This window comes from Artibeus jamaicensis, unplaced genomic scaffold, assembly GCF_021234435.1.
Source record: "Artibeus jamaicensis isolate MK-2021 breed Jamaican fruit bat unplaced genomic scaffold, CSHL_Jam_final scaffold_1964, whole genome shotgun sequence".
NCBI lineage: Eukaryota > Metazoa > Chordata > Mammalia > Chiroptera > Phyllostomidae > Artibeus > Artibeus jamaicensis.
The window spans coordinates 43,092,965-43,115,287 of NW_026522030.1; the positions used below are offsets into that span (position 1 = coordinate 43,092,965).

Here is a 22,323-nt window from a genome sequence, read left to right on the forward strand (position 1 = left end):
ACCATACCAATGTGTGTATAGGTTTTTAGGACATAAGTCCTCCTTTCTTTGGGATAAATGTGCAGGAGTCCAGTTGCTGGGTTGTATGGTAGTTTGCATGTTTAGGAAGCTGCCAAACTGTTTTTCAGTGTGGCCTTGCTGTTTATATTTCCCTTAGTATTATATGAGTGATTCAGTTTCTGCACATACTTGCCAACACTTAGTGTTGTCACTATTTTTATTTTTTTGAATTTTTATGAGTTTATTTGAGATAGACTGATGATTGCTGGGAAAGAAAATCTCAGTGGATTGAGAAAATGCTCCTGTGTTGTCACTTTTTTTTTTTTTTTTACAAATCCCTCCCCAGCGTGCCCTGCCCTGGGGCTCTGCCCGCTGCCGCGGCCAGCCACCCGCCAGGCCCTGGGCCCAAGCAGCCCTCAGCCCCTCCCCACCAGCAGCCGCGACCCAATCTCCCACCCCCTCCCCTGCCCCGCCGCCTCCCCACTATTTTTAATTTTAGCCATTCAGATAGTGTTTGGTACTATTTTGTAACTTAATTTGCATATTCCTAATGGCTAATGATGTTGAACATATTTCCATTAGCTTATTTGCCATCGACATAGTTGTTTTGGTGAAATGTCTTTTCTTGTCTTTTGCCCATTTTGTAGTAGGATTGTATGTTTTTACTGTCAAGTTTTGAGATTTCTTTACATCCTCTAGTTCTTTGTCAGGTGTATGGTTTGCTAAATGGTATCCAACTCCATAGCTTGTCTTTTCATTCTCTTAACATGGTCTTTTGCAGAGGAAAATATTTTAATTTTAACGAAATAGAATTTATCAAAATACTTCTATTGCTAGTGCTTTTGGAGTCAAGTCTAAGAACTATTTGCCTTGTCCTAGATCCCAGAAATTTTCTGCCCCCCCCAATGTATTACAGTTTTATGTTTTACACATAAGTTAACTTTTGTGTAAGTTTTAAAACTTAGGTTATCGTTCATTTTTTTGCTGTGTATATCCAACTTGCTCTAGTACTATTTGTTGACGGCTATCTTTTTCATGTAATCACTTTTGTACCTTTAAGAAAAACCTGTGGGGCACGTTTGTGGGGGTTGGGGTTCTCCGTTCTGTACCACTGTCTATATGTGTATTCCTTTGCCAGTCCACACAGTCTTGGTTACTGTACCTGTGCAATAAGTATTGAAATTGCGCAGACTAATCCAACTTCATTCTTTTGTATCTGCTTGTGATTATTTTAGTTCTAGTTTCTTTGCCTTTCTATATAAATTTTAGAATAATAATGTCTCTATCTAAAAAATCTTGCTAGTATTTCCACAGGAATTATGTTAAACCTATATATCAGTTTGGGAAGAATTGTTATTTTGGCTGTATTCAGTCTTCTTATCCATAATGTAGTACATCTCTCCATTTATTTAGATTTTTGATTTTTTTCATCAACATTGGTAGTTTTCAGCATATGAGCCCTATTCATATTTTGTTAGATTTAAACAAATATTTCACTTTTTTGAGCAATCATGTATGGTATTTTTTTTGTTTTGTTTTTTTGAGATTTTATGTTTATTTTTTAGAAAGGGGAAAGGGAGGGAAAAGGAGAGGAAGAGAGACATCAGTATGCAGTTGCCTCTGGCATGACCCTCACAGGGACCTAGTCTGCAACTGAGGCATGTGCCCTGACTGGGAATCGAACCGGCAATCCTTTGATTCGCAGGCTGGCACTCAACCACTGAACCATACCAGACAGGTGACTTTGTTTTTCATGTGTTCATTGCTGTTGTGTAGAAATGTAATTCAGTTTTTTGTATGTTTTTCTTGTAACCTGCAGCTTTGCTGAATTTACTTATTCTATTTTTCTGTAGATTCGGGATTTCTATGTAGGCAATCATGTCATCTGCAAATGAGAACATAAAGAACAAATGCTATTTATTTTTTTCTTTTCTGAACTTTATTCCTTTTATTTCCTTCTTGTGGCAATCGCTAGAACTTGTAGCACAATGTTAAATAAGACTGATGAGAGCAAACCTCTATGTCTTGGTCTCTATCTTAGAGGGAAGGTGTCCAATATTTGCCTCTAAGTATAATGTTAACAATATATATATTTAAAGATGCTTTATTATCAAGTTGAAGAAGTGCTGTTACATTTTTTCAAGAGGTTTACTTTAAATTGTGATTGAATATTGTATTTTGTCAAATGCTTCTGCATTAATTGATGTGATCATGTAATTTTTCTTCTTTAGCCTGTTAATATTGGTGGTATCCCCGTTTCCTTCCTGATATCGGTGATTCATATTTTCTCTTTTTTTATATTTGCTAGTCTTCCTAGAAGTTTGTTAAGTTAAAAGAATCACCTCTTTTTTCATTGACCTTCCTTCCTTCCTCTCCCTCTCTCCTTCTCTCCCCCTCTCTCTCTTTCCTCCTCATCCAAGGATATATTTATTGATTTTAGAAAGAGAAACATCGATCAGTTGCCTCCTGTATGTGCCCCTACTGGGGATCAAACCCACAACCTAGATATGCCCAGACCAGTGTACAGGATGATGCTCCAGCCAAGGTACTAGCTAGCTAGGGGACCTGTTTTTCTTTTCAATTACATTTATTTCTGTTCTTTTATTATTGGTTTTTAAAGATTTTAACACAGAGGAGAAGAGAGGGAAAGAAACCTTAATATGTGGTTGCCTCTCGCATGCCCCTAACTGAGGACCTGGCCCACAGTCCAGACATGTACTCTGACTAGGAATCGAACCCGTGACCCTTTGGTTCTTGGGCCGGTTCCATTGAACCACACCAGGGTGGTTCTTTCTTCTTTTAAAATATATTTTATTGATTATACCATTATAGTTGTCCCATTTCCCCCTGTTCATTCCCCTCCACCCTGCACACCACCTCCCACCCACATTCCCCCACTTTAGTTCATGTCCATGTGTCATAAGGTCTTTAGCTTCTACATTTCCCACACTTCTCTTGCCCTCCCCCTGTCTATTTTCTTCTCACTTATTCTCTGTACCTCCCCCCAAACCCCCACCCCCATTGCTAACCTTCCATGTGATCTCCATTTCTGTGGCTCTGCTCCTGCTTTAGGTGTCCACTTAGTTTGCTTTTGTTTTAGGTGTGGTTGTTAATAACTGTGAGTTTGCTGTCTTTTCACTGTTCATATTTTTTATCTTCTTTTTCTTAGATGAGTCCCTTTAACATTTCATATAATAAGGGCTTGGTGATGATGAACTCCTTGAACTTGACCTTACCTGAGAAGCACTTTATCTGCCCTTCTATTCTAAATGAAAGCTTTGCTGGATAGATCAATCTTGGATGTAGGTCCCTGCCTTTCATGACTGGGAATATTTCTTTCCAGCCCCTTCTTGCCTGTAAGGTCTCTTTTGAGAAATCAGCTGACAGTCTGATGGGAACTCCCTTGTAGGTGACTGTCCCCTTTTCTCTTGCTGCTTCTAGAATTCTCTCCTTCATTTTAATCTTGGCTAATGTAATTGTGATGTGCTTTGGTGTGTTCCTCCAAGGGTCCACCTTCTTTGGTACTCTCTTGAGCTTCCTGGACTTCCTGGAAGTCTGTTTCCTTTGCCAGATTGGGGAAGTTCTCCTTTATTATTTGTTCAAATAAGTTTTCCACTCGTAGTTATTCCTCTTCCCCTTCTGGTACCCCTATAATTCGGATGTTGGAACGTTTAAAGATGTCCTGGAGGTTCCTAAGCCTCTCCTCATATTTTTTGAATTCTTGTTTCTTCATTCTTTTCTGTTTGGTTGTTTCTTCCTTCCGGTCCACTCCATTGATTTGAGTCCCAGTTTTCTTTCCATCACTATTGGTTCCCTGTGCATTTTCCTTCATATCACTTAGTGTAGCCTTCATTTTTTCATCTAATTTGGGACCAGAATCAAGCAGTTCTGTGAGCATCCTGATCACCAGTGTTTTGAACTGTGCATCTGATAGGTTGGCTATTTCTTGGTCTCTTAGAAGTATTGGCTCTGGGGCTTTGATTTGTTCTTCTGTTTGAGCCATAATGTTTTGGTCAGGTCACACCTATTATGTATGAGGGGCAGAGCCTTTGGTGTTCAACCCAGTGGCTGAGTTTGACCCTGAATGTGGGGGGGCAGGGTCAGAGAGGGAACATTGGCACTTGCTTTGCTCTCCCTCGAATTTCAGTCCCCTCTGCTGCTCCCCACAAGCAAATTGGGTCCTTCTGATGGTGGTTCCCGGGTGGGTGGGCTTGTGTACATTCTAGGACCCTGTGGGTCTCTCCAGTGAACTCTTCTGTGAGGCTGGGAGTCTTTCCCAGCACCTTTTCAATCGGTGCTTTCAGGCTTTATCTCCCCTGCACTGGGGCCTGGGTTGCGTGTTCTGTCTTGCTGCTTATTTTTGCCTAGTTTATCTGCATGCGAATATGTGACCGAGGTCAGCCTTGCACCACCTGGGTCTGGCAGCCACAGCCTTTTCCTGCTGTGACCCCTCTCTGCTGGCCAACAACTCTGCCCCTCTTACCAGTCTGGTTGACTGGTTGTCAGACTTCCGTGCAGTTCAGTTTGCTGTGTGTTCTGGTTGTGTTTTTGCTTCTAAATCTTTGTTGTCCTTAATTTTGGTTGTGGGAGGAGGCACAGTGTTTCCACCCACACCTCCATCTTGGCTGGAGGTCTCAGGGCTGTTACTTCTTTGCTTGCTCTGGGTTCTTGAGGTGGGGCTAAGATTATTGAAAACTTTGTCTTTTCTAATGTTATATGTATTTTCTGCAATAAACTTCCGTCTCAACACTGCTTTAGCTGTTTTCCACAATTTTTAATAAGTCATGTATTTTTTAAAATTTTATTATTGATTTAAAAACTTTAAAAAAATATTTATTTATTTATTTTTAGAGAGAGGGGAAGGGAAGGAGAAAAAGAGGGAGAGAAATATCAGTGTGTGGTTGCTTCTTGGGTGCTCCCCACTGCGGCTGGGCCCACAACCCAGGCATGTGCCCTGACTGGTAATCAAAGCAACGATTGTTTGGTTTGCAGCCTGTGCTCAATCCACAGAGCTACACCAGCCAGGGCTAATTATTGTTTTTATACATAGAGGGGGATGGGAGACAGACATTGATTTATTTTTCTACTTATTTATTCATTCACTGGTTGATTCTTGTATGTGCCCTGACGAGGGATCAAACCTGCTACCTTGGCACACTGGGTGCATGCTCTAACCAACTGAGCTACCTGGCCAGGGCTCTGTGTCATATTTTAATATTTATTCAGATCAATGTGTTTTTTTCTTTTTCTTTTTCTTTTTTTTTTTGTGTGTGATTTCCTCTTTGAACCAGGAATTATTTATTTATAAGTGTGTTTAGTTTCCAAGTGTGGGTATATTTTGCTTTTATCTTTCCATTACTGTTTTAATTTGATTTCAGTATGGTCAGAGAACATGCTGTGTATGATTTCAACTATCTGAATCATAGGTTTATTGAGATTTTTTTCTTTCTTTTTTGACCAAGATATGGTTTATCTGGGTATGTGAGGTCTGTCATATTACATGTCCTGCCATATAATATGAAAAACAGAAACATTTATTGAAGGAGATACAAGATACAAGAAACACGGTGCATAGGACAGCGAAGCCTCAGTCCCCTTCAGAGTAGGCACCTTGGAACCTCACAGAGTCCTCCCACATCTCTTCCACTGTTCAAAACACTCCGCAAAATCCTCTATTGGAATTACTATCAGCTGCCCCATCATATTTTCCTGAATCTCACTGACCATCTGAAAGCTCTTCCCTTTCAAAGGTGATTTTAGTTTTGGGAAAAGCCAGAAGTCGCAGGGTGCCACATCTGTGCTGTAGGAGGGCTGAGTCACCAGGGTGATTTGATGTTTCACCAGAAAACTGCATGAGATTTGATGCATGAATGGGTGCGTTGTCATGATGAAACTGTCAATCACCATTTGCCCATAGGTGTGGCCTTCTGTATCATCGAAATAGTTTCCACAGAGGAATGTTGAAGCTTAACCCAAAATTGGATGCAGATTCATTTCCGTACTTGCTCATTTTGAATGTGATGGCCACACAGAACACATGCTCACTCCAATGGTGTCTACAGCCCCCACTGACTAGTATGGTGAAGTTGTCATTGTTCACACATGCACACTCTAGTTTATTCTCCTTGGCTGCCATCTCCTTACGTCTGTGTTGTGCAAACCATTCTAATTATATTAGCAGTGGCTAGACTTTCTGGACAGACCTCATATGTTCCATGCACAGTTGGGAAGAATGTGTATTCTGCTATGGGTGGAGTGTATTACATATTGATTAGGTCCTATTAGTTTGTGGCACTGTTGAGTTCTTCTTTGCCCTTCCTGATTTTCCGTGTGGTTCAGCGATTTTCAACTGGGGTGCTGCAGGAGGCGCACCGGGGTGCCATGAAAATTTTTCAAACATGTGATACCTGACTTTTTAGTCCGGTCACTGACCTGACCTCTTTGCCCTTAGTTTGTCAAATAAAAAAATGACAACAGCCAGCATAACAATAGCCGTTTAGTGTAAATGAATCAAAATCGTCCATGTTTTTTGTCAGATTTGCAAAAAATACATATTTTTGATGTGCCACAGAATTTTAGTAATTAATTCGTGTGTGCCATGAAATAAAAAAGGTTGAAATCACTGGTCTCGTCATTCCATTGATGCTGAGAGGAGTACTGAAGTCTCCAACTATAGTTGTAGATTTGTCTTTCTCTTTTCAGTTTGAACAGCTTTAGCTTCTATGTGTTGAAGCTTTGTTGTTTGGTGCATCGAAGATTGGTGGATTGGCTCTTCTATTATTATATAATGTTGTTTTTCTGAGGTGGAGGAAACGCTCTAGTGTAGGGGTCCCCAACCCTCAGGCCACAGAAGATACTGGTCCGTGGCCTGTTGGGAACAGGGCTGCACAGCAGGAGGTGAGTGGCAGACGGGAGCCAAATTTCATCTGTATTTACAGCCACTCCTCACTGCTTGCATTGCCTCTGCCTCCTGTCAGATCAGCTACAACACTAGATTCTCATAGGAGCGAGAACCCTACTGTGAACTGTGTATGAGAGGGATCTAGGATGCACACTCCTTATGAGAATCTAATCCCTGATGATCTGAGGTGGAGCTGAGGCGCTGGGAAGTTGCTGCAAAGACAGATTATCATTAGCAGAGAGGTTTGACTATACAGAGACCTTGATAAATCAATTGCTTGCACCCTATCAGTGAGTGGCAAGTGACAATTAAGCTGTATGTCATGGTAGGCTATAAAGTGTCCTCCCTACCACCCCAGTCTGGAAAAATTGTCTCCCATGACACTGGTCCCTGGTACCAAAAAGGCTGGACACTGGTGCTCTAGTGATTTCCGGCGACAGAAAGCTTACCTTCTCCCACTGTGCTTGTAAAGAAAAGGAGTAGAATTGAAGAATTTGGATATAAATAGAGAACTTAATAAGTGGTAAAAATGGCATAAATCAGAGAGTTAAGTTGACCTTTGTTGATTTTATTTCTTTTACAGGTTTTTATATAAGCAAAACACAATATATAGGAAAATTTGAAGGTGTGTGACAGTAAGAGTAATCTTCACTGTTTATTATTATAAATAAAGCAGCAGTAAAGTTTCTGTACATAGAGCCTAGGGTGCCTCTTATTTCTGCAAGATAAAGTTCTTAGAGGTAGAATTGCTGGGTCAAAGACTATGCTTTTGGAAAAATACTGGGAGTGTGTGGTCAAATCAAAGTATGTGAAAGTCTCATGCTTAATTGGTAAGATGACTTTTCCCTTAATTAATTTCTTGTATTGACAACCTTCTGTCATTTAAAAATATGTATATTTAATGACATTTCTGTCCCGGTAAATTGGAGAGATGATTGGGTTTCTTTGCTTTTTTGGTATTTTAAAGATATTATTTTTTTGAACTTGATTTTTCATTTTTTCAAATGATCTTTTATTAAAGTATACTACACATTAGGTATACCAATTATAAATGTGTAGCTTGATGAACGATTACTGTGTGGATATACCCATGTCAAGAAATAAAACATGACCAGTGCACCCCAAACCCCCCTTGTGCTGGCTCCCACTCAGCCTGTTCCTTCCTGTTGCCCACATGAACAGCCAATTGACTTTTTTCACCGTAGACTAGGTTTTTAAAAGTATTAACCATAATTTGAGTGTGTATTTGTGTGTGTATCTGTCTTCCTTCTTTCTGTATTGTTTGTGAAATTCTTCTGTTGTAGTAGTTTGTTGACTTTCCTTGCTATATTGTGATACTGCAATCATTTTTAATATGCTGCAATTTATGTATTCTGTGTTAAAGTATTGCAAGTCACACTATGAAGAGTGTGACTTTTCTTTTCACACTCTTAATGGTGTCTTTTGATGAACAATAGTTACTACTTTTAAGGTAGTCCTGTTTATAAATCTTTCTGTGTCCTTTTAAAGAAATCTTTGCCTCCTGTGGGCACAAAGACATTCTTGAACTTTTAAGGCTTCTGTTTTTATATGTAAACTCTGTTACATTAAATAGGTTTATTTTTTATACCTTTAAAACAGAATTGTATTGAAAAATTTATTTTGAATTTTAACAGGTGTCCTTTCAGTAGCAACTGAGCAGGTTACTTGATTCCTCCCCCACCCCCACCCCCAGTTTATATATTTAACTTCGTATTTAATTATGTTGTAGTTTTCATTGTGTGTTCTCTTCAGTCTGTCTTTGAGATGCACCCTTCTTAACCATAACGGCTGGTCAGGAAATGTGTTACGGCGGTTTCCTAAGATGTTATTTGGAGGTTTTATTCTCATTAAATGTGGTTAGTTTATAATTTAATTTTTTGTGTGTGGTGCTCTTAACTGTTTTTCAATTGAAACCATCTCCGAACATTTTTCCTTGTTCTTTGGAATGTGTAACATATTTTTTTTAATGTTAGAAAAAATTTTTCCAATAATTTCACTAGTACTCTTTTCTGTTTACTTGATAAATTTTCTCATTCCCTTCGTTTTGGACTGTCTTATTGTGTCTTTTTTGTTTATCTATTTTGATTTGTTATTGTTTTACATAGCTATTTAATTCCAAATGTATTTATAAATAGTAGAGAATAATTTATCACAAAATCTTGTAATTTTTTGTTTATTTTTATTTCTGATTTTATTCACATTTTTTTCCGTTAAAAATGAGTGAGGCTGTTGCATTGTGTTGTATTTTCTCAATGAATTATGTAGCTTAATTTTTCTGCTGTATTTTCCATTTTGTTCATTTCTCCTTTTGAGATGATTATTTTTACTTTTTGTCTTATAATTTTGTTACATTTATAAAATCTCAGTTTATTTTGCTCTTGCCTTTCTTTTCATTACTAAGTTAGAGCGATATCTTTTTTTTCAATTTGTATACTTTTTGATTTGGTAGAATTTCAACTTTTTCCTAGTTATTTATCATAGAGTGGTAAATTTTTCCTTAGTAGATTTCCATATATTTTGATAAAATTGATATTTTTGATTAATATCAATCACTATTTTTCTTGATCTGGTCACAATTTTTAAAAGATGTTAAGATATTATTATATCACAGTATTTATATTAGTATATATAGTATATAACTATGTGTGCGGTTATATCTTACAGCACAATATGAACATATTTTTTACACACATTACTTCCAAGTGGGTGGACATCTTTTAATTTGTCGTGAGTACTGGGTATGTGTTTGTAATTTCTTTTTGAATTCAGTGAGGAAAATAATGACTCCTGATTTTACATGTTAATACATGGTTTGCTGTCTCATCTTTTTAGTTACTTCTCTAAAGAAATTTAAATCACATTTTATATATTTTTAGTTTTTTCTTTAGTGTATTATAAGCATTTCTTCATGTAATTAAATAATTACTTAAAAATATTTTAGTGCCTACATGGTATTGTAAACATCTTTTATAGACTATTTAATGAGAGCAATTTTGTTGGCTATTTAAATAGTGTTGCAGTAACTTTATTTGTATCTTTAATTTAAATTTTGTGTATTTTTAAAAACACATACACATGGCATGAAATTTGAAGGGAACAAAAGGAGCTGCATAGCCTGTTTCTGTCTGTCTCCCAATCTTTCTTCCCTGTGAACTAACTAGTGTTACCAGTTGTGTTGTTTTTTTTCAGGGCTACTGCTGCTGCTTTTTTATTTAGTAAACAAATACATATGCACTTTTTTGTTTTTCACAGAAATGACCATCTTTGTTCCCACTCAGTATACCATGGAGAGGATTCACATCAGTGTGTAAAAACCCCTCATTTGTGCTAAGGCTGCAGAGTGTTCCAGTACATACATGTGTCATAGTTTAAGCAGACTAGTATTTCTAGATAGTACAGTTATAATACTTTTAAATTAAGCTGTACTTATTGAAATTTCCTCCTTGTTTTTAAAGTGTAGATCTCTAGAGTGTACTCTTTCCCTCACTCCCCTCATTTGACACGTGGTTTTGCTAGTGCAGAATGGGTCAGGTTGATGACTGCCACCGTCTTACGGGAGTTACTGTCCCCACAAAGAAATGCTGAGCTTACTCCCTTGGGGGAGCTTAGGGAAACAAGGACATTAGGCATTGGAGTTGGTATTTAAGGAATCCTGAGATCAAAAACCCCAGCAGTACAAATATTTCACATTTGTTTAAAATGTGATATATAATAACATGCGTAAGACAGGAAAGTACTGCTTAAAGGATTATGAAATGAACACCTGTATGACCCCATTCAGATCAACAAATAGAACATTGCCTAAGCTTATGGGGCCTTTTTCATTTATAGCTCCTGGCGCATCTCCAGTGGTGGCCACTTTACTGACCATTATTACATTCATGTTAATTGTCTTCATAACTTTATAACCTCATTATGCATTCTTAAGCAGTGTAAAATTGTACTTATTTTTGGAACTCTTCCCTAATGATTTTAGATATCTGAAAATTCTTGCCCCTCAGAGCAGCCTTGAAGAGTCACAGAGGGTGTGTGGGAAGTGAAGGGGCAAGGAATTCTACATACGTTGTCTTAATGAAGCGCTGGGGACTCAGTCTTAGTATTATTAGGTGAACTTGAGATCTTTTTTGTACCAGGTGATGGAGCTATATCTTCACTGTTGCTAGATTCTGGAACTAGCTTTGTGTTTGGTTCTCTGAAGCACTGCTTCCTAAGCACTTATTTGCTGTGACCAGGGCATAGTCCTGCCTGGAGCTCTCTTTATATGCCCATTCCCTGTGGATTGCAAAAAAAGAAAGAAAGGGGGGGAAGGGAGAGAGAGAGAGAGAGAATTTTTGCCTAAAGCCATGCTTTTTTTCTTTCTTAATTTGTAAAAGCTATGGAGTTTTATTCAGGGCTTTATTCATAAATCCTGTTGTCTCCTTAAGGGACCTTGGAAGCTTGAGTAAATCAAAGGTTTTTCTATGGTATATAGATCATGTGTGATTTTTTAAAAAAAGATAGAATTATTCTATATAAAAAGACCATAGAAGTAATTTCTAGTTAAGTTTATAGTTGAGTTGCTTACAAAATCTGTGATGCTACTTACACCACAACCTAATACACATAAAAATATGTATTCGCGTTAAAGTTTCACAGACAGTACCTTTACTATATATAAATAATTATTCTGATATCATTTATTCTGTTCTAATTTCATTAAAAATAAATGGTGATTCATTTTTGAAAGGCATCTGTCCTGCTGAGTTGCCTGCAGGATCCTTTAATAGGTCACTGCTTGCAGTTGAGAAGGTGCTGTGATTTTCTAGAGGAAAAGATTGGCTTTGAGGGATTGATCAGAGTTAGGCAAACTAGAGTCATGGTGTGTGTGCTCAAGAGTGTGAACTTTGCTCAATTCCTGGCCTGCCACTTGCCAGTCAGAAGTGAGTAGGTATTCTTGAGCTTAAGCCTTTTATAAAATGGTAAGGGCACTTCCAACTTGGGTTTTTGAGGATCAAATGAGAGAATGTGTGGCTGTAAAGTAAGCATTAATAAACACTTGTTATTAGCCTTTATTACTTGTCTCAGGACAAATTGGAGTTTCTCTGACTTTTTAGCTCAGTGGGTTTTGTACAGAATATACTATGACAGGAATTATGGGACATTGTAAGTAATAGAACAGGTGGATGGGAATTGCTTAGTTGATCTTCTGACCTGTTAGAATTAGTTCAGGTGGCTGCTGGAGTCTGTGCTTGCAAATCTGCTAGGTTATTACGGGAGTGGGAACTGTAAAAGATGCCAGGCAGTCACAATGCCTTCAGTGCAGAAGAGTTGGACTTCCTGGTCTTGTTCATGGGCAGGAGGTTGAAGCTAAAGTATGTGTGTGTGTGTGTATAAGATCAGCTCAGAAAGGCCACAGGACATATTTGAGGTCTGTCAGGAAAAAGTCCAGGCATTGTTAGTATAATGAGAACAGTTTGCACGACATGGATATAACCTGGCAGCCAAGGAGAGTGGACTAGAATGAGCATAAGTGAACAGTGACGACTCCACTATACTAGTCAATGGGGCGTGGTAGACATCATTCACCGAGTATGGGTACTGTGTGGCCGGCACATTCACAGTGACTGAGCAAGTAGAACCACGAGTGTGCATCGAATTTTGCATGAAGCTTGAACATTCTTCCATGGAAACTATTGGGATGATTCAGAAGGCTTCTGGGGGTGATGCAGTGAGTGCAGTGCAAATGAAAGTGGCACAAATGCTTCAAAGGTGATGGAGAATCTTTCAAAGTGGTCCACGTTCTGGTACACATTTTGGAAGGCCTGCAATGAGCAGAACACCTGAGAATGTTAAATGTGTGCAGGCTGCAATCAGCGAAGACTTCTGGCTTTTCCCAAAACCAAAATCACCTTTGAAAGGGAAGAGATTTTAGACCTTTTATTAGATTCAGGAAAATACAACAGGGTAGCAGATGGTGATTGGGAGAACTGTGTGAGGTCCCAAGGTGCCTACTTTGAAGGGGACCGAGGTCATTGTCCTATGTACATTGTTTCTTGTATCTGGTATCTTCTTCGGTAAATGTCTCTAGTTTTCATAATACATGTCTGGATACCTTCTGGGTGGACCTTGTATTTTTTTGAATCTTCACTCTGCCTCCTCCCATATTTCAGTTTGAAAGTCAGTTCCTGCTCTTCTACCAGCCTTTTTAAAAAAATGACCAGCTTTTATAAAGATTTTCTAAATTTTTATTTATTTTTAGAGATGGGGAGGGAAGGAAAAAAGGAGAGAAGAAACATCAATCAGTTGCCCCTTGCAAGGCCAGCATCGAGGCATGTGCCCTGACAGAATTGACCAGCGAGCGACCTTTTGGTTTTCAGGACTGTGCCCAACCAACTGAGCCACACTGGTCAGCGTGGCCAGCTTTTATATTTTAGATAACAGTTTGTTCTTGAAGTGAATTGAAGCAAATTTGAATATTAAAATTTAAACAAGAAAATTAAATTTGTTTGAAGTCCTGTCATTTATTAACATTTGATGTTTTTTCCTTCCAGTCTTTTCGCATGCATTAAAAAAAATAGTTCTCAAATTTAAAAAAGGGTTGGCAGTAGTACTGTACATCAAGCAGTTTTATAATGAAATAAAAAACTGAACTGGTTAGGTAGCTCTAGGTCAATCAATAAGATGGTAGAGGAAGGGAGAAGGGACACTGTTGGACAGAAGAGACACTGACCTCATACCATCCCAGACTGAAGGGGTAGCCCTCGAATTAACCTGCCCTCTCAGATATTCTGTAGCAAGTAAGAATTTGACTTTAAAACTCTTACCTACTTTTTATTATTCCTCTCTTATTTGGCATGTGCTCCTTGAGGTCAGAAGAACAGGTCTTAATGGTTGATAATGTTGCTAAAATTAATATTCCATTAGGTTGCTGGTAGAGTTTCTATTTTTTGTGGCATATGAAAGCTGAACTGTTTATAACAGTTATACTAAGCATATATGTTAGTCAGTGCTTTTTAGCTGCTTCAGGTTCCTCAACCAGTGAACCCACCCAGATCCTGAGAAAAACCAGCTGTGATGCAAGAAGTTACCTGCCCTCCATGGCAGTACCTGAATGGGCCATGGTGTCTGGCCATGGTGACCTAACATGAGGCTAATCTGTTTTCTCTTTTGCCCACAGATTTTGAAGCCAGCTTCATAAGGCTGTTGGACAAAATAACAAATGGTTCTCGAATTGAAATAAACCAAACAGGTAAGCTTTTTTTCTTCCCATTCCAGAAAGCATCTACACTTGCACTACTTAAACATTCTTATGCTTCTCACTCCTTTTGATAGTATAAATATTGTATTCAGATGGAAAAAGTCCAGTTTCCTGTTTGTAATACAGTTGTTTGGAGATACACACAAACTCTGCCATTTTAAGGGGCATACACTTGATTTAAGGAAGTAAGAAGAATGAAAATTTCAGATCAACAAACAGGCATGCCCTCTTCTTTTAACAGTAAAAATATTTACTACCTAACATTTATGTACAACTTTTCACAGTGCATTTCCTTATCTTGTCACAACAAAATCCTACAGCAAACTCTATGAGGTAGTTGTATGTACTGAATTTTATTTTTTTATTTTGTCTTTAAAAATAAGGTTCAGTAAATGTGTGCAAAAACGATAAAAGTCCCTTCACCTGTTTCCTGTGTGCTCTCTCCCTGGGTGCAGCTGTGCTCGCATTTGCTTGCACGGGTATTTCTTACACCCTTGACAGGGCTGTGCTTGCCGTGTGCTGTGCAGCCAGCTTTTTTTTTTTTTTTTCACTAGCACAAATGTTGCAGGTTAATCTCAATGATTTCCATAGGCCTAATATAGTATGGGTGCATAGTAATTTATTTAATTGCTCCCTACTGATAAATATTCATGTTGTTTCTAGTTTTTTGTTTGTTTGCCATTAGAAACTCTTTTATCTACATTGTATAGGGGGGAGACCACACAAACATCTTTTGACAAGCTCCATGACTCTGTACCTTTTTGTGTATGTGCAACAAAAGAAACTCTGGATGGACTTTCACATATGTTGACTCTTTTTAGAAAGAAGACAAGCTTGGCTTCATAAGTGGCCTGACACCACACTGAAGTTGTTCATCTGTAGTTGCATTTGGAGAACAGCTTTTAGGCATGAAGCTTCAGATGCCCTTTGCAAGCTGATTCCATTAGACTTCCTTGGCTTGTTTACTTTGAAATTGCTGGAGATGTTTTTTAGCACATTATCATGGTGATTCAGAGGGCAGGTAATTCTGTTCCTGTCTAGTCACATCTGCAGCTTAGGTTGGGAATTACACAATCCTGCTTCTGCCTCCTATCTCCCCCGTCCCAACACCACCCCAGAGTGGAGTTTTTCATTCTGGTGATCTGGTCCGTTTTTCATTTGGTTGATTTGCAGGCATAAACACATTTGTGGCGTTTAGTGGTTATGTAGCTTTTTTTCTTTTTTGACTTTTGACCTAAAAGATTGATTTTGTGACTCATTCATAGTATTTAGAATAACTAATGTAGAATCTATAAAATCTTTCCCTTTGAGAAGTATAGGGGGATATGATTCTGATTTTGATTGATTCTGATTGTGATTATTGTGATTTTGGTTTTTAATATAGTATAATAAAACCTAAATTTATTCTGTGAAACTCCCAAAAGCTGCTTTCCTTTTGAGTGGCTGAACATATTTTATTCCTCTGTTGCTAAATTTGTCTATTGATAAATTGTGCCAGAAGACATTGTAAAACATTTGAACAGCAAAAAGAGTTTGTTCACCCATTTGTACCCCCAATACTCTTAGAGTATGTTACTTTGGTTTTTCTCTAATATCTTAATCTAGTAAGAAACTTTTTGGATGATAGGAATATATGGAGAAATGAATTAAGATAATACAGACTTTCTAATAAAACTGTTAAGTAAATTTAGATATTTTCATTTGTTACTATTAAAATAGGCACTATTAATGGAATTGCCATGACGTACCTGCTTTTTCTATGTATCTTGTTTGGTGAGTGTGGGGTATGCACTCTTTGCCCCCTTACTGCCCCCTTATTTCAGGGGCTCAGGAGAAGCTGATCACTGGTGTGAAGACTCCAGAGCATCACTGTAACGTCCTTCTCGAGCGCAGGCTGGGAATGTGCTGTTGGGAGACTAAGATGCATATTTGGATTTTTTCCTCTGTGCCCTGCCATGACTTTGGCCTTTCGGATGGTTTAGGGAAGGGCTTAATTTATTATTGTTTATTAAATTAAACTCACAGTTTATTATTATTACAGGGGCTTAACAGCAATGAGTCAGCTTTTGGATTGAAGTGTGGGCTCGTAGGAATAGCATTTGAAATCTCCTGGATACCTGTGTCAGACTTTCCCCTTGGGACTCACTGCCTTTGTTGCTTTTTGTTTTAACTTTTAATTTTTTTATTTATTGATTTTTAGAGAAAGGGAGGAATGTGTGTGGCAGGGGGAGCTCATCAGTTTGTTGTTCTACTCATTTCTACGTTCATCGGATGACTCCTGTATGTGCCATGATGGGACTGAACCCGAAATCTTGGCTCATTGGGACAAAGCTCCAACCAGCTCAACTGAGCTGCCCAGTGAGGGCCTCTTTGTTTCTTTTGTGAAACTACTTTTGTGTGCTGAATGTGGCTCTCTGCTCTTGTGTAAGGAACAACCCTGTACTATCAGCCTGGCCTCCTGTACGGTGGATCCCTGGAACACGACTGCAGTGTCCTTCGCAGCATTGGCTATTACCTCGAGAGTCTTCTTTGCCTGGCTCCGTTTATGAAGAGCCCGTTAAGAATAGTTCTGCGAGGAGTGACCAATGACCAGGTGGACCCTTCGGTGAGTAGAGGGGCCAAACCATGGTGTGATTTTTGTCTTGTCTCTTGTTACAACCCAACTTTTGAGAAACAAGTCCCTGATAAAGCACTGGTTCATTGTTGAGTGTATTTTTGTTGTTGTTACTTACCTTGAGGTTTAGAGGTTAATCACTCCAGGACACGGGTGGACCAAGATTCATAATCAGTAAAATTCAGTGGCGATTGTTACCCTTCATCTAGGTGCCTTTCATTGTCATGTCTAAGAACCTGCCGAACAGATACTCGCAGGCTCGTCATGGTTGATAAGAAATACGGCTGGTTGGCTGAAGTGTGCGAGAGAGGGAATTTTGGGAGGGCATGTGATAGCAGAGGCTGGAAAGTAGACTGAAATTTTAGACAAAAAATACTGTCCTCTTGGTACTGCTGCAGCATAATCTTGACTTCTTTGGGCTTCAGTCATAAATTTTAGGGTGTTCTTCATCTGGGAAGAACTTGCAGATTTAGAACAAAGGCATAGGGACAGGGACAGTGTATGGAACTTTGATAGTTTGTGGGCACCAGCAGTCTTCTTATTAACAGGCTAATTCTCCTGCATGTAGGGGAGGATAGTTTAATACGCAGGTGGAATTTTCACTGTCTTAGTGCCAGTGTAGGATGGGTTGTGTGTGTGTGTGTGTGTGTGTGTGAGAGAGAGAGAGAGAGAGAGAGAGAGATTGGAATAGTCCTGTCCAGGCTTTCCTTAGACCCTCTCATGGAGGGAAGGATCCTCACCTTTGGATGCTCTGCTGTCAGAGAAGGGATCTTAATTCCTAGGGCCATGATGTGAAGCCCTGACTGAGAACACATATGTTCACCTCTGCCGACAGGGAACTGAGACTCATGAAGGGGCAGCAACATCGTAATAACTGTGTACAACGCCAGATGGGTGCTGGAGATACCAGGGGGGACCCTTTGTAGAGTATATGATTGTCTAACCGCTATGCCATGCAGCTGAAACTAATATAAAATACTGTTGAATGTAAACCATAGTTGAAAAAATTTTTTAAATTTACAAAAAATTCTGAAAACAGACAAGCAAACAATAAAGGGGTGGCTTCTAAAGCAGAGTGTGACGTGTGTAACTTTTCTAACCAGGGAAGACCAGTTAGGTGGTTCATTGAGCCGCAAAGTGGACAGTGCTGGTACTCACCAATGCACTGATTAGCGCATAAACCTAGTTAATGTGTTATCAGGCAGTGAAAGACTTATTTCCCAGTTCTTGGGAATTCAGGTACATAAACTCTTTTCCTAGAATCTGAGTACATTGTATGATCTGAAATTCTTAACCGTAAAGAAACATTGAATAAACTGTTTAGAATTTTTAACTAATTTCAAAGGGTTGCTTTTTTCCTACATTATTCTGGAAAACCGTAGGAAGTAGCCCTTGAGTTAAAAGTGTACTTGGGAGGAGGCCTTTGCGTGTGTAGATGGAGGGCAGGCGCCCTGAGCAGCGGGAACGGCTCCAAGTGCACGGCAGGCTTTGGCACCGTGTGTCCCAGTTTGGTGCGCTTTCTATAATTGCTGGTGACCTTAAAGGCTGTTACACTGGCAATATTTTAAAAAGTTTATATATTAACAAAGATTAGTTGATGAATTCCCCAGAAAGAGTATCTGTACTTAACTCTTTTATGCAGAGTATTGTAAAAGAAATCTGTTTTCACATGTTACAGGGCTCTCTGCTTTAGCTAGATGCAAGACTAAAATGACCTTGGGTAGTACTTGGCTCCAACCCAGGATAAAATAAATATACCTAATCTTGGAACAAAGATAACTTCTTCAGCTTGTGGTCCCTTCATTTTGAGCTTTCTTTTTAATATGTGGTTTCCCCATCGGTTACTGTCCACATTTACTCTCTGCACCAGGATGAATATGATGAGTTTCTCCTTTAGGGAACTCGGTCTCATGGGTGGGCATTGCGAACACATCTGGGGAGATTACAAGGCCAAGTACCTCTGGGCTCTAATAGAGGTACCAGTAAAGCACTGAGGGTTGAGGGGGGTTTTCTATCAGTCTGGTATTGGGGGGACAAGAACTCTGGAGCCTGAGAGGAGAATGAATTGATGAGGGCTGCCAGTTAGTTTGAACATAATGGAGATGAAAGTAGAAAGGAAGAGACAGATATAAAGGACAGTGTGGAGGAGAAACTTCATAATTTGACAGCTGATTGGAGATGGACTAGGAGGGACTGTCCTGGTTGACTAGAAGGCTAGATCAGAAAGTTTCACACAGGGAAGAGGAAAACTGTGGTTGGATGATGGGCGATGTGTTTAATTTTGGTACTGTTCCTAGTAGGTTGGGAGGGTATCCACAGGTGGTTGTCAACAATAAAAAAACAAAATAAAGCCTATAGTTTTTTTTTAGTTTTTTTTTAAATTCTTTTTTATTTTTTTTAAATAAAAAAAAAAAAAAGGGAATGAGTAGGAAAGAGAACTGTGGCAAATTAGGCAATCCGGAAGGTTAGATAGTGATTCCTGAAGAGCTGAGGTCAGAAATATTTTTTAGATGAGGAGAGACTTACACCTGTTGTGGGCTCAGGAGACGCTGTAATGGAAAAGGAAGAATTGAGGAGGTCGGGGGATTTGATGAGGGTGACTCCCGCAGAAGTCCAGAATAGGGAGCGGGTGGGCGTTGAAAGCAGAACTGTTGTGCTGAGCCACCTCCCCTTTAACTGCCTGTGTGTGATGGGCGGCATCAGCAAGGTTATGACTCAGCTGTTGAATAATGTGTTTGGTTTTCTTTGGCTTTGGAGTGCTACAAGCTTTAAAGGTAGGGACATATTCCCCCCTCCTCAGAGGCAAAAGGATAGACAATGAGGAGGAATTCTGAGGAGAAGCAAAGTTGCAAGATGTTTTCTTTGAATCTCAGTGATTTGGCACCAGAACCCCCTGTAAATATTCATTGGTGCCAACACCCCGGCCAGGTGGTGAATGAAGATTCCATTCTTTTTCATTCCCACCCTGGAAGGGGAATGAAGTACAATAAAGTCTGCTGTGTGCTGGGCCCTGTTCTAGTAGATGAAATATATCTATCTTTTTTTAATTCTTGAACAAACCATGAGGTGGGTGTTCTTGTCACTATTTGAGACAAGATAACTGAGAGCAGTTTCTTCCCTTCTACTTGGCATGGATCTGATGACATTTCTGCCTGTTGGTTGATCAACTGAACTTGTCGGGATGACTGACACCTTTGTCCTGGGGTCAGACTTTTGCTTTTTCTCCTTAACTACAGAGTGACCGCTCAGTTTCCCATAAGTAGAACTTGCAGCCCACCCCCACTCAGCACAAACTAGTGTGCAGAGCCAGCGGAGACAGGAACACGTGCCGTCCAGCCCCTTGTTTTGCACAGCACGAAGCCAGGGCCCTGGGGAGACAGGGAAGCGTCTGGCCTCACAGCTGGTAAGAAGCAGAGTGGGACTCACGCCCACATGTGCTCTTCCAGCCCTCGCCCCGCCACACCGAGTTGCCTGCCCTTCAGCTCAGATGGAGGGTGATTTAGGAGTTGGGACGGTGCCTAAAGTGATACGCAGGCTTCTGGCTGACCCTCAGAGTAAATCTTGATTTTATGCTGTATGACTCCAGGTATTGGTAGGGTGAGCCAGAAGGACTGTTCTGTTTTCTCGCCTTTCTTGTCCCCAGGGGAGCTGGTGGCTACCCAGTTCCAGGGAGTCAGGTAGATAAGAGTAACCCACATCCTGTATCCCCTGGTTTTTCCAGAATCTAGCTTGGCCATCTCCCCAGCTGCTCTAAATACCAGCCTAGACTGACTTCTTCTTGGTTCTGGCAATCCCAAGTGCATGTGTTTAGTATCTGGGTATGTTCAACTTTAATATGTAGTTTGAAATTAGCTAATCTTCAATGAGTTTTCCTAGTAACTGCTGCTGCCTCTCCTGATCCATTCTCAATAGGTTCCTAGGCTTCACAGGTCATTTCTACCTCAGGTTCATTTTCTGATAGCAGAATATGTAGTTGGGGCCTATTCTCTGCTGTAAAGCCTTATCGGAGTATCATTCTGTTCAATCCGGGCATGTTGGGTGGTAGCAGCTTGGAGACAGACAGTCTGAGACCCTTACCTTAGAGTCAAGGAAAGTCAAGACAGTTGGGACCTTGTTGTCTGAGGCCACGCTGCTCAGTAGAGGCAGAGGCGGGGTCAGGGCCAGCGCGTTCCCCTGCACCCCGTGCTCGTGCCGCCTGCTCCCACTGCCTCTTGCTAGGGTCAGCCACAGTGCTGGGGAACGGCCCTTTGCCCTTTGGGAGCAAGTAAGGAAGTAATTTTCTTTCCCATGGTGCAGTTGAGGCAGCATTCACTCGCTTGTTAGGTCAGCGTGATTTGAATGTCATCCTTACACTCTGAGGATTCCGCAAATGAACAAGAAAAGGACCCCGGGCCTCCTGTGAGTTTGGAATAGGGAGGAGATAGCAGTAATACTTGGCATCGTCTTGCCATTAGTTGTGCAGTTGTGGGTTTGTCCTGCTTCAAGCCCCCTACTGCCATCACTTTCTTGTAGAGCCACCAGCCATCTTTTAACTGCCTGTGTGGCAGGCATCAAGTAGCTGTCACGTATATTTTTTTCCTTTGCCTTTGGACCTCCATAAGCTTTAAAGATTAAACAACCATGTTGGGAAAAGATTAATACAAAAATCTGATATTTTTTCCAAAGTGTTTTTACCTAAAAGAATGAGCAGAGGTCCCAATTTGTTTTCTGTTTGAGCCCGACAGTTTTTTATGCTTTTTGCTTGAGCTCATGGTGATGCCTTTGTAAGGTAGGTGTAAGTCTCCGTGCCGTAGGTGAGGAAAGGGGCTCAGAGGAGTCAGCGGCTTATAAAATCTCCGTTTTACTCGGGAGCAGTCATTCCATGCCCTCAGTTGTAAGCCAGAGTACACATCAGCTGTCTCGTTGCTATGCCTCGGCCTGCTTCATGAGCTCTTTCCCATTTGCTCAAAATTTAATGGAACTTTTTTTTTAAATTCTGAAACAATTCTACAGGTCGATGTTCTTCGGGCAACAGCCCTCCCTCTTCTGAAACAGTTTGGAATTGATGGTGAATCACTTGAGCTAAAGGTAAGAATTTATGAATTGTTACCTGTATACAAGTATATCCATGTAAACCATTTCCTTACCAATTCATTGGAAGAGCTGCATGACTCTGTGTGTGTGTGTGTGTGTGTGTGTGTGTGTGTGTGTGTGAGAGAGAGAGAGAGAGAGAAATAGACAAACAGATATTAGAAGTCACCATTTATGAGAAGACCCATAAGACATGAACCAAATATTTCTTTGAGCTGAAAGGGGCTTTTGGTAAGGACAATAGTAGCCAACATTTATATTGCTCTACCTTTGTGGAAGGCACTGTTGCAAACATTCTACATGCATTTATTCTTTACTCTTCATTACACCATTTATGTCCCTCAGCTGATAAGCAGTGGAGCCAGGATTCTAGCCATAATGCCTCTCTAATCCGGATCATCTAGATATAATTTATGTCCAGAGCCTTCCAACTTGGATGCCCCTGAGAATTTTTAGTATTTTCAAAACCTAGTAGAAGGA

The 22,323-nt window shown here is 39.9% G+C and overlaps 1 protein-coding gene across 3 annotated transcripts in view; it reads left to right on the forward strand.

Moving 5' to 3' along the window:
- RCL1 (RNA terminal phosphate cyclase like 1) overlaps window positions 1–22,323 on the forward strand; it is a 91,186-nt gene that overhangs the window by 6,572 nt on the left and 62,291 nt on the right. For all 3 annotated transcript variants that reach the window (XR_008389902.1, XM_053656164.1, XM_037143575.2), the window contains exons 2-4: window positions 14,079–14,150; window positions 16,589–16,764; window positions 21,766–21,840. Coding sequence is in view for 2 of the 3 variants with exons in the window: in XM_053656164.1 (XP_053512139.1) it covers window positions 14,079–14,150; window positions 16,589–16,764; window positions 21,766–21,840 (323 nt within the window). In the remaining variant the exon portion in view is untranslated. The remainder of the gene's footprint in view (window positions 1–14,078; window positions 14,151–16,588; window positions 16,765–21,765; window positions 21,841–22,323) is intronic.